At 43.1% G+C, this 16,646-nt stretch overlaps 1 protein-coding gene across 1 annotated transcript; it reads left to right on the top strand.

The window, feature by feature from the left end:
• Positions 1 to 9,122: 9,122 nt before the first annotated feature.
• Positions 9,123 to 16,646, top strand: PYCR1 (pyrroline-5-carboxylate reductase 1). The gene is made up of 8 exons (XM_033139104.1): positions 9,123 to 9,207; positions 9,581 to 9,680; positions 11,158 to 11,228; positions 11,926 to 12,105; positions 13,331 to 13,552; positions 14,846 to 14,938; positions 15,317 to 15,480; positions 15,569 to 16,646. The coding sequence occupies exons 2-8, from the start codon at positions 9,614 to 9,616 to the stop codon at positions 15,711 to 15,713; spliced, it is 942 nt and encodes a 313-aa protein (XP_032994995.1). The 5' UTR covers positions 9,123 to 9,207; positions 9,581 to 9,613; the 3' UTR covers positions 15,714 to 16,646.

Raw genomic sequence — 16,646 nt, 5'->3', positions numbered from 1 at the left:
CATTACAAAAAAATACTCAACTGGAAGACAAAACCATCCATAGAAAATGAAGGCAAGAACCTAGCCCGAATCCCTGCTCAGCACAGGATAGCCTCAAGTGAAGAATTCCTCATTCTTCCTGCACATTTTTTACACAGGATTTTGGTTAGTTTTGTAATCCTGCAGCAAACATCCTGAACACAGTTCAGGCAGGCTAGCAATATAGTAGGGATAGAGGTCAAAGGATGACGAGATGTTTGCTATGTTGTCTCAATTTGTGTAGTATAAGTGGCCATTGGGGGCATAGATCAGGTACAGTGGTACCTCTGGTTGCGAACGAGAATCCGTTCTGGAGGCCTGTTCACAACATGAAAAGAGCACAACCTGAAGTGCCGAATCTGCGCATGTGCGCGGCGCAATTCGGCGCGTCTGTGCATGCACGAAGTGTCAAACCCGGAAGTAACCTGTTCTGGAACTTCCGGGTTTGGCGCGTTCGTATCCTGTGATGAATGCAACTGGCAGCGAACGCAACGCGAGGTATGACTGTACATAAAATATGGGACGGGGAACTCTCCTTGGTGCTAACCCCCGTTTCTATTAATTAGCTTTAATTAGTTGTTAATTAGGTTTCTAATTAAATCAAGAACTAAGGACAAATAAACTCCTAGGGCTTTCCTCTGCTCCTGCAGAAAGAGTGAGAATCACCATGAATCACTTCTACAGAGAGTGAGAAGGATGGAGCTAAGCAGTACCATTGTGTATGATCAGCAAAAATAAAACAAACATTTGCTCTGAGATTTAATCCAATTAGTTCCCCATAGTTTTCCATATTTGCTAGGTACATTAGTACCAAACAGGAAGGTGGTGGAAAATGCTCATATTAAATTACAGGCAGCCCCCCGTTTACAGGGGTTACATTCCAAGGCACCTTGTGTGTCAGTAACTGAAACCCATTGAGAAAGCCTGCAAACATGCAGTTCTGTCCCTGTTCCACCCTTTTAGTGACATCTTTATGACACTTCCGGGTCCAGTGCAATGTACGCATACACAGTCACACACATATTGGGAAACGTGTTAGTTGGGGGGCTGCCTGTACTGGCTAATTTAATACAAAGAACATTAGAACGAGCACTATTTCTGTAAGGGAACTACTGAGGAAACTGCAATAGTGCAATGATATTTTGCTGATTTTCAGAGTGATAGCTATCTGGGTGGCACCGGAAGCTGTATAATGCTCAAGAGGATGCCACAGTGCTGTTGCCACTATCCAATTCAGTGGTACAGGTATGTGTGTCAACCACAGAACCGTAGAATTGTAGACTTGGAATGGACACCAAGAGTCATCTAGTCCAATCCCCTGCAATGCAGGAATCCATTTTCTGCATGGATGCTCCAATCCTCCACATATTCACTGCGTTAGAAGCCAGCCAGGTCATCTGCCAGCTGTAGAGGCCCTGAGGGTCCAGGGTCAGGAAAGGCTGCAGGGTGACATGACAGTGAATGGGCTGGAGGGTCTTGGGCAGCTTCAGTTGATTCCAAGGGTCATTTAGTTTGGCCGTGGTGCTAGGGACACTGGTAGTGGTGTTGGCAGAGTAAGTGTACGGTTTTGCTGTGTTCCCGGTGCCCTGAGGGTTTTGCATGGCTACGGAACCGCAGGGTGGTAGCAACACTTTCCGTATAGCACTGCAAGTAGAGCAGGCAGGACTGTAAGGAACCTAGTTACAGGTAGGTAGCCGTGTTGGTCTGCCATAGTTGAAACAAAATAAAAAATAAAAATAAAATTCTTCCAGTAGCACCTTAAGGAACCTAGAGGAGGATGTAGCAAAGTGATCTGAGTCAGCAGCAAAAGCAGAAGGGCAAATAAAAACCCAGGTTTTGATACAATCAAAGATAAATATTTCTATCAGCAGAACAACAGGAACTGGATTTACTCACTTCTTTAAGTCTGTTTAAATGCACACCTCCGCAGGAACTTCCTGTGATTTCTGGAAATAAGTTAATATTAGGTCTGAGCATTTTGAGCACAAAGACAATCGTTTTCCTCCATGTGTGTGACGGTCCATTATTTTCTGCATCTGCCCACGTGAATTGGCAGTGGATGAATGCAGGCTGTGAGTTTTGGATGCACTTAGAGCAGAAGTCCATGTTGCTAGAGAGTAGTTCTCACCTGGTCCATCCAAACATGTAGTCATGCTTGCCCTGGACAGTATCTCTTTATAGCGTACCTTTTCCTACCTCTGCTCCACATCCTTAGCTGTCACTGATGGGGACAGAGAAGCACAAGGTATGATGGTGATGATATTTCACAGACCTTAATAAGATGTATCTGAACTGCCATGGAAAGGTGGGTGGGGACGTCCATGTGAATTATTGTATAAGCATGAAAATATGATCCGTAAATATAAAACTGGTAAAACCCACAAACAATAAAAGATTATATTTCACAGACCAAGCATTACAATGACACATTAGAGGGGTCTGGGGATGCCATTTTCAGAACTGCTTCCATGTCTCCAATACATGTACTTCTGCCTTAGAGTGTGCTAGAAACCCATAGAAACTGCAATTAGTAGGTATGTGAATTTCCAGGCCTCTTGAACATAAAAGGTAATTTTAAAAAACATCATTGCTCGGGGAGGAAGCTGACTGAAGATGCCAAGATCTCCAAAATGGGAATTATCATAACATAACCTGCATATTAACTGTGTAGAGGTTTTGATTATTAAACAGTGTATAAATCCTATTAAATAAATACATGTAAATACATGAAATGCAAAATGCTGAATGTGTTTTTTATGTTAATTATGCACAAGTTATAAATAAAACCACAACTTTAACAGTAGCCTTTCTTCACACCTGCTATCCACTTTAAATCTTCTTACCACCCTTTAAAAGTGTCATTGACAGTTGGAGCTATGCCGCATGCATTCCTCAAAGTGACTACTGTTTAACACCAGCAGAATTCCAAGGCAATTTAAAATAAAAATCAAACAAAACGCAGAAGAAGCACGTCGGGAATGTTATGAATCAACAGCTGGAAAAGGCCCCTCTCAAATGAGCTTAAACTCAAACTACAATTGTAGTTTGTGTGCCCTGAAAGCAGAACTGAACTGCTCATAGTACCTCCTCACTGGTTGAGTGTCAGTACTCCTCCAAGTGTGGTTAATGAATCCTAGACTGGTTTGTACTGTTAGGAACTCACTCTGCAAGGATTCATTTAGCAACACACAACAGTACATCTGCATGACGTAAAAGAATTTGACTATTAACACATTTGGCAGCACATATTAAAATAAGCTACCTGTTTACAATGATTTGGACTCCAGTTACGGTATACCAGGACAGTGGACCCTACCATTCAAACACTGGTGGTGACCATTTACAGGGGATTTGCAAAAGTTGCTTGCTTCACTCATTTTGATTTCCTACATGGATATAATTTCCACGTAAGAAAACCACATGTATGTGATAATGTGCTATGAACTCAACCCTCTCTGTTCATCTTTGTGAATATTAATTTTAGCATATATATATATACACTACTAAAATTAATATTCACAAAGATTTGAAATGTGCCAAAATGTGAAATTATCTCATTTAAATTTTGATGGCAGAATTTTGACTTATAAACTAAAATTAAAAAATTGGATATGCCTTTTGATTTCAAATGTAGACATCGGAGCACTTGGGACTTGCTATTTATTGATTGCTTTGATTTTGGCAGTTGTCAAAGGTGAAATCTTTTTTTAGTTGTCAGCTGTCAAATACTAAACATTCCTGCATTTGATTCAGCAAATATAATCAAACATAATTTTACCATATTGACAGGATAAGTAAATGTATTTATTTGGCAGTAAGCAGTAACAGTACAAATTAAAATCCATAATTCAATACTTGCACATGTACATCATTTACAAATTTGTTTCAGTCATTGGTGATATTAGAAAAACCTAATTTGATAAACAGATGTTAAAATCTATACAGTCATTAACATTAAAACTATATAAGTGATCTTCCCAACAAACAAACCCTGGTGTCAATTCTCTGCTATGAATGCATATGAAGTCAGCTATCAAATATCAAATATTAAATTCCATTGCATCCAAACTATGAAATTCAGTTAAATACAAAATGCCATTGGGTGGCAGTCATCAAATAACGTTGATTATTTGAATAACCTTATCTTTCTCTTTTTTGATAGCATTTCTAGCCTGGTAGATCAGGGGAAATACTGTGGGCATAATACTATATTGATTTCAGCAAGAATTTTGACAATTCATGTTCATTTTATCTGCCAGGCAGATAAAATGTGGGTTAGACAATGCTAGTGTTAAGTGGATTTGCAGTGTTCATCAATGTGACAAGTGGAGTACCACAGGGTTCTGTTGTTTAACATGTTTATACAGTGCACTATTTGGACTGAGTGGAGGGGATGCGAATCACATTTGCAAATAACATGAAAGTGGGTGGGGTAGCTTAGAAGACAGAAACAGGATTCAATATTTATTTATTTAAAGCATTTCAATGTTCCTCTTCAGCTAACAAATGCCAGCAATAGGAAATGTTCAGGCTTACAATCCAAACTAAAACACAGGAGGAAAAGGAAAACGTATTGAGAGGGAGGAGGAAAAAAGAAAGATGAGACACGATTTCTTAGGTAGAGTTCTTGTAACAACCAGCTGGAATGGAAATGTTTCAAGAAGAGGAGCTAATAGGAGGAGTTTTTCGGCAGAATGGACAGAAAGGCCCTGCAGTCCAATCTCTGTCTGTCTGTCTGTCTCTCTCCTATAGACTGATGAAATGGCTACTGATGACCACTGAGCTTGGTGAAGCTGGTCTTTAAGCAGAGTAGATGGAAGAGACACTCCTGATGGGATAGCAGCTAATGAAGGTTGAAGGAGAAGACAGATTATCTTGGATTATTAGTTTGTCTGTCATTAAGGTAAAGGTAAAGGGAGCCCTGACCATTAGGTCCAGTCGCAGACGACTCTGGGATTGCGGCGCTCATCTCGCTTTATTGGCCGAGGGAGCAGGCATACAGCTTCCGGGTCATGTGGCCAGCATGACTAAGCCACTTCTGGCGAACGAGAGCAGCGCATGGAAATGCCGTTTACCTTTCCGTCGGAGTGGTACCTATTTATCTACTTGCACTTTGACGTGCTTTCGAACTGCTAGGTTGGCAAGGAGCAAGTTGTCATCTGTTTGGATACCATTTTGAATCAAGATGGTGGAATCAGCCTTTCAAAACTGCACTGATAATAACCAAATCTTGCATTTTGCAGAGCAAGGAGCGGGATTTTTTGTCTGTATTTATATACAATTAGATGTAATTTTCAATAAAGATGGCAGACTAAACCTTTCAAAACTGAAATGATTTCTTAGATTCTTAGAATTCCCAAGCAACACCTGGTATGTGACTGCTAATGTAAAATAAAATAAATCCTGAAATACCATCCCTGGAATTTCTCGCCTGCATATAACAGAGGGAAGGAATCCAGAGCAGTCTGACAAGAGATTTGTGTTCATGCATTCAGTTCACAATAAATATCTCCATTGATGTATGTATTTGTACCTACAATTTTAACTATAGTCAGTCATGAGCAGAGTAAAACTGATTTCACGAAATGCTTAAAATAATTATTTATTGCTTCAAATCTTTGCCTAAGTTTGGAAGTAGTGTGCTCTGTGGGACTGGAAGACTGGATGAGCAGCACAAAGCATGAACACGTGTGACTTTCACAGCTGAGAGCTGCCCCATATTTAAAAGGTCTCATCAACCTTACTGCATGGAACTGCATTAGAAGATACTGGCATTCAGCTCAGAAGATTCCAGGAGATTAAATGAGGAAAAGCATTGATGGAATTTGAGGCATGTGAACACATGGGGAGCTGAGTCTCAAACTGGCACTACTCAACTGGTAAATCCAATGAAAGGTACAGAGGATTTCTTTGGAGGCTGTATCACCTTCACTGCATAAATAGAATCTATTTTCAATCTCAGGGGTTGTTGTTTTTAGGCAACACAATAAACCGGCCAATTAAAAAACAAACCCCAGCTTCTTTGGATAGGCCATTCCATTCATATTGTTGCATGTCACCCCAATCTCTGAGCAGTGTGAGATTCCTGGGGTTCCAAGCACTTACCCAGGGTTTGTATTTCGTTTTGGAAATGAGGCACAGCTGAGACTATGGTGTCTTTAGAATACATGGTTTATTTATACATATATATACAACCTGAGTCTACGATGGAGGGATTCACAGCATTAACACCCTCAAAGTATATTGTTTCTCCCATAGCCACAGCAGTGATCTGGCATGGCTCTTTCTCTCTGCTTGCTGTTTTGCTGCTAGGTCATATCACTGCAAACACAACTCTAAACTCTTGCTTTGTCCTTCTAACAAACTGTGAGCTTGGGGAGGTAGGGAGGGGCCCCACCCGTTTACCATCTCACACAGAGCCCCTTTCCTTTGCTTCCCTTTAAGGCCCATCACTTTATGGCCCATCTGAAGAAGTGTGCATGCACACGAAAGCTCATACCAATAACAAACTTAGTTGGTCTCTAAGGTGCTACTGGAAGGAATTTTTTATTTTTTATTTTGTTTTGGCTATCACATCAACACAGGAAGCTAGCCTGACTTAAGGTTTAACACTTGCAAGATCCAAGGGTTAGAAGGATCTTACATACAGCCTACGTCCTCTCGCCAACAAACTCATACAAATACATTTGTTTATGAGAAATTAATTCCTTAGTTCCTGCCATCAACGACAATTTTGATATGATGCAAAATAAGAGCTGGGCCTGGTGAATGATTGAAGGAATTAGCAGAAGCAAATAACATTTCTCACAGCTCTTGTGAATGAAGGCAATGGGATTGCAATGTTTGTTTAAAACATTTATACACCATCTTTCAGTTTGCCAGGAGAGCTTCTAATAGCACAAGACACAGTATTAGGACATCTATTTTTAAAACACGCAAAATAGAATGCAACTAGGGGATTTACAATCACACTAAATGCTGCAACACAACATTTCAGTCACCTGTGAATCTATTTAGCTCTATCTCTGTTTTAGCCCAGTACAAAGAGTAGGCTTCTCATTTGTTTGTATATATAATAGTTTTGACAACTACAGTTTCTGACAGCTCTGCAGCAATATGACGGAATGTATCTGTCAACTTCTGTGTTCTACGAGAACTATGTATATTTAACATAGCAACCACCATATTGTGTACGCCACTGTGCTCCATACATTGGTAATTGCATGATTAGACTACTGTAATGCACTGCATGTGGGGCTAGTCTTGTGTTTGGTTCAGAAGCTGCAGCTACTGCCAAGTTCAGCTGCTAGGGTGCTTAATGGAACACCCACTTTTACACATATTACAGTGGTGTTGAAAGATCTGCAATGACTGCCAAATGAACAAAGTACAAAACGAGCCTCTTGATACAGGTCATAGTATCAGAGCTGTAAGGGTCATCTGGTCCACCCACCGCAATGTCATGCAATATAGCCCTATCTCCAGTTCCTTTTTGACATTTTGTGCTTTCCTCTGTGTATGTGTGCGTGTGTGTTGTGTGTATACTAAAGCACGTATGCAAACTAAACAGAAAAATAAGGAAAGGTTAAAAAAAATGCTTGGGATTTCTATGTCAGATGCAGCAATGATTTGCACCAGTTTGTCTTTTCTGTGAGATTGTGCATTAGATGCAGGACATACACAATACATTTTGCTGCCTGAGGCAAAAGAGAACAGCGCATCAGTAGTTCTAAAGGGCTCTAGTGTGGAAGGACCAAGTAGCTTACTGCTTTCAGGGCACCTCTGAGCATATACGAAATGCACTTCACTAAATAATCATAATTAGTTAGAAAGCAAAGTTTCTAACTTGAATAATCTGATCTCTAAATAATTTTCAGTGCAGACACTTGTTTTAGAAATCACGAACTCATACCCTCCAACATTTCTCCAATGGAAACAGGAATGTCCCATTCCCTAATGATAATTTTACTATTTATACCTTGCACATCTTACTGTGTTGCCCCAGTTACAGGTGGGTAGCCGTGTTGGTCTGCCATAGTCAAAACAAAATAAAATAAAAAAATTATTTCCAGTAGCACCTTAGAGACCAACTAAGTTTGTTCTTGGTATGAGCTTTCGTGTGCATGCACACTTCTTCAGATACCCCAGCCACTCTGGGCAGTTTCCAACATAGGCCTATATAAAAACATAATAAAACATTAAACATTTTTTAAAAAGCTTTCCTATACAGGATTAAAAAGGGATGCAGGTGGCGCTGTGGGTTAAACCACAGAGCCTAGGGCTTGCCGATCAGAAGGTTGGCGGTTTGAATTCTCGTGATGGGTGAGCTCCCATTGCTCGGTCCCTGCTCCTGCCAACCTAGCAGTTTGAAAGCATGTCAAAGTGCAAATAGATGAATAGGTACCACCCTGGCGGGAAGGTAAACAGCATTTCCGGGCGCTGCTCTGGTTCGCCAGAAGCAGCTTAGTCATGCTGCCCACATGACCCGGAAGCTGTACGCCGGCTCCCTCAACCAATAAAGCAAGATGAGCGCGACAATCCCAGAGTCGTCTGCGACTGGACCTAACGGTCAGGGGTCCCTTTACTTTTACCTTGTACAGGATTGCCTTCAGACGGCTCGGGGGTCGGATAACTCCATACCCTCAACATTTCTCCTATGAAAATAGGTACATCCTAAGGAAAAGCAGGACTTTCTGGGATCAAATCAGAAACCGGGACGGCTTCTCTAAATCAGGGACACCCCTGGAAAATAGGGACACTTGGAGGGTCTGCTAACTGCACTTGAAAGATGCAACTACATTATCACACCTCGTCGTTTAATCTGCTCCCCCCAAGACTACGATTCCCAGGGGTCAGCGCGGCCTCAAGTTGCACGTATAGCTTGCCATCAGAAACGCCCAGGTGGGCCGCAGCAGCCATTACCTGCTGAGAAATTACGCCAAAAACCAAGCCGTGGAATAGGTCCCTCACGGCTTCCGTTAAAGCATCGAATGATGCAACCGCAAACAAAGGTTGCTCCAATAGGCAGCTGGTGACCCGCCTCCTCAGCATTTGATTGAACGGGATGCCAGCGACGCCGCACCCCCTTCACTTGGATTGGACGAGGTGTTATCGCTCTGTTCACTTTGCCACGCGACGCCGCGTCGCTCTTTTTTTCTCCCACCTGAGGGGCCACGTGGGCGCTATCAGGTTTGTACTCTGGGGAGCAGCTTGATCCCAAGCAGAGGGAGGGGATGGGGAGAGGACTGCGAGTAACGCGGAACGGATAAACCCAGACTTGGAGCGGGTGGAAGGAGGGGAAAGAGGCTTGGCGAGACAAAGGGGGGGGGGAGAGAGTGGGAAGCGAAGTGGAGCCGAAGGAAGGAAAGAATTGGGTGAGTTGAGTTGTGGCGGCAAGTGAAGGGCGAGTGATAGAATCGAAATCGCCTGGCGTTTTTGTATATCTGATATACGTGAGCCCCACCTGGTCTGACCAGTTCCCTAAATCAGCGCAGGATCAGAAGACAGTTGGGTTGCTGACAAGGGAAACTTCTAATTTGTCGCGTTCTTATTCACTCCCAAGAATCCATTAGGTCACCTCCTGGCAACTGGCACCATGAGTGTGGGATTCATCGGCGCGGGGCAGCTTGCCTTCTCCCTGGCCAGGGGTTTCACCGCAGCAGGTAAGCAGGCCCCAGTGCTTCCTGAAACAAGATGTAGCATGAAATAAACAGTCAAAACTGTTGTCTGCATGGGATTCTTGGTATCAAAGTAACTTATTTATATAACTTTATAGTTCTGATTTTTTTAAAAATGGAAATGATGTTAAATCCCAAATATGCATATTACACCTCCTGTCAAGATGGCACAACCCTTATCTGAAGAGTTGTGTTCAAGAGTCTGGCCTGGGTGTGGGGGTGTGCTTTTATTTATTATTTGCTTTATTTATTAACTCTCTATAACACTCGTCATTCAATGATCACAATGTGGTTTACAATATAAAAACACAAAATAATTGTATAGTAACAAACAACAACAACAACAACCCCCCCTTCCACAGTTTAAAAGGCCATGGATTTGTTAATTAAACAAAGCCCTGGGAGATGAGGAATGTGTTTGCTTCACACCTAAAGGTATGTAATGAAGGTAGCAGGTGAGCCTCCCTGGGGAGAGCAGTCAACAAGCAGGGAGCCACCACAGGAAAGACCCATTCTCGTTTTGCTGCCTTTTGGATCTCTCATGAAGGAGGCACCTGAAAGGCCTCAGATGATGATTGCGGGGATTTGGGTCAGTTCATATAGGGAGATGTGGTCCTTGAGGTATTGCAGTCCTGAGCTGTTTAAGGCTTTATAGGCCAAAACAAGCACATTGAATTGGGCCTGAAAACTACCGGTAATTAGCAGCCAGTGCATTCGGGCCAGCATTGGCATTATGTGCCCAGACCGCCTTGTTTTTGTTAGTATACTGCAAAAGCTGGGTACACACCCAACTTTAATCTTACGCTTCATTTTTGGGATGGTAAGCTAATGAAATTTTGCCCATAATGGTGTTCCTGATAAATATCAGCCTCTCTGGAATAACCTGTTCTACTGTAAAGGATGTGCATTGTTTAAAAAGTGCTACCGTAGCTGCTTAGAAACAAGAGTAGGTGATGTGTACTGTCAGTTTTCCTTGCATTTACTCCTTCCATTTTAAATGTCCAGGTTGCAGCAACCATTGCCTGCAATCAAAACCTACAATGGGGATTCTCAAAGGCCTTCAAAGGATTAACATGGAGAAGAAAAATTCTGTCTCCTTTTGCCAAGTGTCATTAGGAATGAAGTAATAAGACTGGTTACAAAAAAAAAAACAACTATGCAAAAGTAGGCTTGGTTCGTCTCACAGTCAGATTGGGAAGCATAAAGGTCTTAAGGGTGGTGATTCTATGTACAGATTATCTAGGCATTTGCCTGTTGGTATGCCTCCCTCTAGATATATGTATTCATTCTTTAATGGATGGGATATAAGACCCCACAACTAATGGTTGCATAACGTGAAGGGTAATGCTGTTCATGCTAACAATCTAATGGAAGGGATATGCTGAAGAGGGAGAAAATGCTCAATAGCTGTTGGCAGAAGGCTGTGTTAAAGCTAAAATTGATCATTTTTCTTTCTGTCTAGGAGTTTTGGCTGCTCACAAGATAACAGCAAGTTCGCCAGACACTGATCTCCCAACTGTATCAGGGTTGAGGGTAAGTGTTAGGAACTAAAAAATCTAATATTTCTTAACTCCCCACCCTGTCCATTGTGCATGTGGCCACCCTAGCTTTAAAATCAATACCAGCAATTTAAGCTGCTATGCCCATGCATTTAATAGTATTGGTGTGATTTGCTCTGATTGTCACACAACAACCAAAATTCTGCTGGATACATTTTTTGCTGACTGCAGATTCTGAACTCTTCACATAGAGAACATTGCAGCTCTTGGTCTTGATGTAATTAGGCATAAGTAACTGAGGCCATGTCCATTTATCCAGGCATGGCTGCAGTAGGTGAACCAGATGAAGCTGATAAAATGTACTGGACACTAATGTTGCCTGAGTATTTAAGAATAAAGCAAAGTCCAAGAGCATCTCCTAATTGTGTACCTGATCTTCTATGGGGAGGGCAACCCCATCTAGGAGAGTCTATTTAGGACACTTTGTCCATATTGGCAGAAAAACCCAAGCAGTAGCGCAGCTTAGTCTCTGCCTCCCACATTCACTGTCTGTTTGATATGTAAAGGACAAAGTCCTGTGACCTTGATGGTGACTGACAGAATGTGTGTTTATTTCATCCCATTTCTGAAATTTTCAGTAAACTAGATTCTGCCCAATTCTAGGCTGACCCCACATGTCTAAATCCTGTTATTCTTGTTACGCTTCACCTGTTCCAACTCCTGTATTCCAGAAAATGGGTGTGAATTTCACCCTAAGCAACAAAGAGACGGTTAAAAACAGTGACGTCCTGTTTCTGGCAGTGAAACCTCCCATAATTCCATTCATCCTGGATGAGATTGGCTCAGATATAGAGGATCGGCACATTGTGGTCTCGTGTGCTGCTGGGGTCACGATCAGCTCTATTGAAAAGGTAAGAGACTCACAGCACTTCCTTTGTGACAAGTCTTTTCAGGTGAGGCTGAGTGTAGGAACAGGACAGCCTCTGGACTCTTTTCTGAAGACCAGACTAGAAACTGATGGCCACAATCCTGTGACTTGCTCCAGTCAACTAGAAGGCAGGGGTGAGGATCTACCTGTGCTTTACTTTTTTTATAGCACTTCTGCTAAAGCACTTTCCTGCTAGCCTGAGTCACTCCTTAGTAGTGAGCTTAGCTGAATTATTATTTAGTCATGATTTAAAAAGCAAAGCTTAACTGCCCTTTATTGAAGAATTCCGGGATGGTGTACAAAAATGTGAATAAACCTATTCCATACACCATAGGTGTTACTAAACTAAGTTACGCTTAGAGGAAACCCACTGAAATTAATCAACGTAAGTTTAAAAATCCCTATCAGTGGATCTACTCTGAGCAATGCCAGTGGGATGGGGTAGGGGAAGGGGACCATTTGGTCTGCGACCTCAAGCTGAAAGGGGGCTTCAAATTTAGACACCTAATTTTTTTGGCGTCCGTTAAGTTTTGCAGCTTGTTTTATGTTCATTGGATCAAATTATGACACAATCTCTAAGTTTAGAACTGCATATTTAAGCAAATGGGAGATGTGATTTGGTAAAAGACATGCAACTTTTTTGTTCACTGATACAGATTTTGTCACATGCTTAACATCAGCATTGAGATTGCATGAAAGCAAGATTTTTTTTAAATTTTCACTCTCCCCCCCCCCCCTTTTGCTGCCTTATTTTGTTATCACGTGTCATGATTTTTCCTGTGGCTGCATTTATTATGGCTGAGGGGCTTCAAAGGCTGGAAGTGTTCCAGGCCTTCCCATGCTTCTTAGAGAGCCTGACTCTGTGTATGACTATCCTTGCTTGTATCCCCATATGAATACAATAATAAAAATCACCAATGAATATAAAGCAAACCACAGGGAGGAAAAAACCGAACTAAAACACCTCCATTGTGCTATTGGCTGCAGAGGCTTCTTTCCCAGACAAACTCAGTTGCAGAGCACTTCGTTGCCACATCACAGACACATTCTTCATTTTTCGCAGGATGGTGTCAGTGATGTATAGCCTCTTGATGTGATCTAGAACCCTGAAAATGGTTATCTCTGCCCTTTGCTAGAAGAGCTCGTTTTGAATGCAAGCTGTATATTAAATATGCTCACTTTTATCTCCTATTTCTCTTTATCTTAAGAAACTTTCTGCCTTCTGCCCCACCCCGAAAGTGATCAGGTGCATGACCAACACACCTGTGATTGTAAGAGAAGGAGCTACTGTCTATGCTACGGGGACCCATGCTGATGTAGAGGATGGAAAGCTCTTGGAACAACTGATGGCTAGTGTGGGCTTCTGCACTGAAGTGGAAGAAGACTTGATAGATGCTGTCACTGGACTCAGTGGCAGCGGACCTGCTTATGTAAGCACCATCTCTTCCCTGTATGAAGCAAAAAGAACTCAATTAGGCAAGGGGGAATTTTAAGTGCAGAAACGATGCTTGTGGTATCCTTACATTTTCACAGAAGGCAGATCAGCCTGCAGTACTTTTTTTTATTAGGTACGTGGGTGGCACTGTGCTTTACACCACGGAGCCTCTTGGGCTTGCCAATCATAAGGTTGGCAGTTCAAATCCACGTGATGGGGTGAGCTCCCATCGCTCTGTCCCAGCTCCTGCCAAGATAACAGTTCAAAAGCATACAAGCACAAGTAGATAAATAGGTACTACTGCGGTGGGAAGGTAAATGTTTCCATGTGCTCTGGCTTCTGTCATGATGTCCCATTGTGTCAGAAGCGGCCATGTGAACCGGAAAAGCTGTCTGCAGATGAATGCTGGCTCCCTCGGCCTGAAAGCAGAGATGAGTGCCACACCCCATAGTCAATTTTGACTGGACTTAACTGTCATGGGGTCCTTTACCTTTATCTTTTTTTGATCATGCATTTATAAGCAGCATGTTGAATCTCTAGAACATCATCTGAGCCATGGACTTTTCAGTTGCTTAATGGATTTGAAGATAAACCAAGACCAAGAATCAGTTAACATTTGGGAGTGCCTGGTGGATAAATAGTCTCAGTAGTCATAGGCACAGTTTGGATGGAAGCTGTCTCCAAAATAAACTTGTTTATGCAGAGGTAACTTTCAGGAATATGAGGTTTGCTTTCTTTAGAGTGTCTATCCTGGCTTCTTCCTTTTTTCTGGCAGAGGAAAGATGGCACTTAAGAAACAATCTGTGTCATGAACTAAATCAAGGGTGGGCCACCTTTTGGCCACTTTGGGGGCCACACTACGATGGTAGGTGGGTGGTTTTGGACCAGATCAGATGCCCCCCCTCATTCTCACACACATGCTCAGTTTACATGAGGAGGATCGCTCCCTGTGGCTTCCTCTTCGTAGAATTTGTACTCCCTCTGCCAATCTTCCTATTAGCTGCTGGGGGAGCACAGTTGTTGTATCAGGGCAGCATAGGGTAGGATATCCCTGCACACCTTTCTTCCCAAGCAAATCTCATTCCACAGCCAGTCAGGCAGTGGGGAATTTGGCAGTGGAGGGGCAGCTTGGACACCCAAGGCAGGCAGCACTCGAGGCCTCTGAGGGTTGCATGCAGCCTGTGGATTGTCTACCTGTAAAGCTAGATGATAAAGTCTGTCTCTTCACCCTGCCCCCTTGGTTGCATTTCATGTCTTTATTTTCTTGTGATAACTTCTGTCATCCTAGGCATTCACAGCCCTGGATGCCCTGGCAGATGGAGGTGTGAAGATGGGCCTTCCTCGCAGGCTAGCTGTCCGGCTGGGAGCTCAAGCTTTGCTGGTCAGTGTTTCACCTTGTTTGCTGCTTCTTCAAGCTATGTCCACTTTGGCTTTTCAATATTTGGTTGAAAACATCTCCCAGCGCTTCCATTCCATTTACCTCAAAAAGCAGTGTTTATGAAAGCACCCTGCACCACGTTGCTTTCTTCTTTACTTGTTGCAATTGCAAGAAGGGAACAGAGGCACTGTGGGAAAGGCCCAGCATATGTCCGTGATGGTGTTGGCGTCAGTCCTGTGCAATGCAGGTCAGGCTTCTTTGCAATCTTTTGAGGAAGGCAGGCAGGTGTTGCAATTCTTCTGGTTTTTGAAATTGCCTTGAGTATTTCCATAGTGCTGCCATTGCTGATGAGCTTTTCGACTCATCTTCTCATTGCTGCAGGGAGCTGCCAAGATGCTGTTGGATTCAGAGCAGCACCCTGGACAGCTGAAGGACAATGTTTGCTCACCTGGGGGTGCTACCATCTACGCCCTGCACTTCTTGGAGAGTGGTGGCTTCCGTTCACTCCTCATCAATGCTGTGGAGGCATCCTGCATCAGGACAAGGTACATGCAGGCATGGAGTCTTAAGATCTGCCCTGCCTTAGCTGAGCCTCCTGAGCAGCTCACAAGCTTTTCCCTCTTCCCCCAACAGGGAACTACAATGCTTGGCTGACCAGGAGAAGGTCTCTCCGGCAGCTGTTAAGAAGACCTTAATGGATAAAGTGAAACTGGAGTCTTCCTCTGCCAACAAGGTCAGCTTATTCAGCACAAAGAATCCTGGCAGCAAGAAGCAATGAGGAGGCCTGGGCCTTGCCTAGCCAACACTTTCCTTTCCTTTCCTGGGGAATCAGTAGCTGAAGCCATTTTTTGTGTGGTGGGGCCTAGCCTGGTTTCGTGGCTGCAGGAGAATGGAGTTTTAGCTTCCAGATGTGATTAATTAAAGGGTAGCAGGGACCAGCATTTCTGGGGGCTGAGCAGGAGGCAGACTGTCACCAGCACTTTCCACTGGGTGGGTGAGTGTGTGTACTTCTGACCTTGAGGGATTTTGCTCCTGTAGTTGTGATTATGATGTTTTGTTATTTACATCCTCCTCCCTTCCTCCGGGGCACACCCTTCCTGTTAATCCTTTCATCAACTTTGTGAACAGTGCTATTTTTCTAGAAAAAGAGGTTCCGTTACCCACCATGAGCACCTTCCTCATTCTCTTAGAATGGCAATAGTGCCCACCTGAGAGGTGCCGGAACTGAGTTCAAGAGAGTTTTGTCTGAAAAAAGCCCTGCTCATAAGGTACATTGCCCTGAGAGACAATGGCTGGCCCAAGGTAACCTGGGGAGCACCATTTCTAAGCAGAGATTTTAACCTGGTCTCTCCCAGTCTTTGTCTTTTTCTGTGGCTGTATCAGGCTGGTAGACATTCACTGGTATGGGCACACTTCTTATTTAATAGGCCAGGGACTTGACCCCAGGCAGGCCCTTCAAGTCCTGGCAGTTGTTGTGTATCCCATTCTCATGAAATAGTGGCTGCTGTACAGTCTGCAAGGCATTCTGGACTTTGGGCTATGGCGGCCTTGTTTTTTTTTTTTACGCCTCACTGCAAACTGGATTGCCACTGTTTCCCACACACTGTTTGTCTCACTTTGTATAGGGGACCCTGAATTTCCTTGGCAGCTCCACCTGAACAGCCCCTACCATGCTGCCCACAATAGTAGTGAAATAAAATCTCTCACAATT

This window comes from Lacerta agilis, chromosome 2, assembly GCF_009819535.1.
Source record: "Lacerta agilis isolate rLacAgi1 chromosome 2, rLacAgi1.pri, whole genome shotgun sequence".
NCBI classification, from domain to species: domain Eukaryota; kingdom Metazoa; phylum Chordata; class Lepidosauria; order Squamata; family Lacertidae; genus Lacerta; species Lacerta agilis.
The sequence above is the reverse complement of the archived record's forward strand: the minus strand, read 5'-3'. Positions and strand labels throughout refer to the sequence as shown.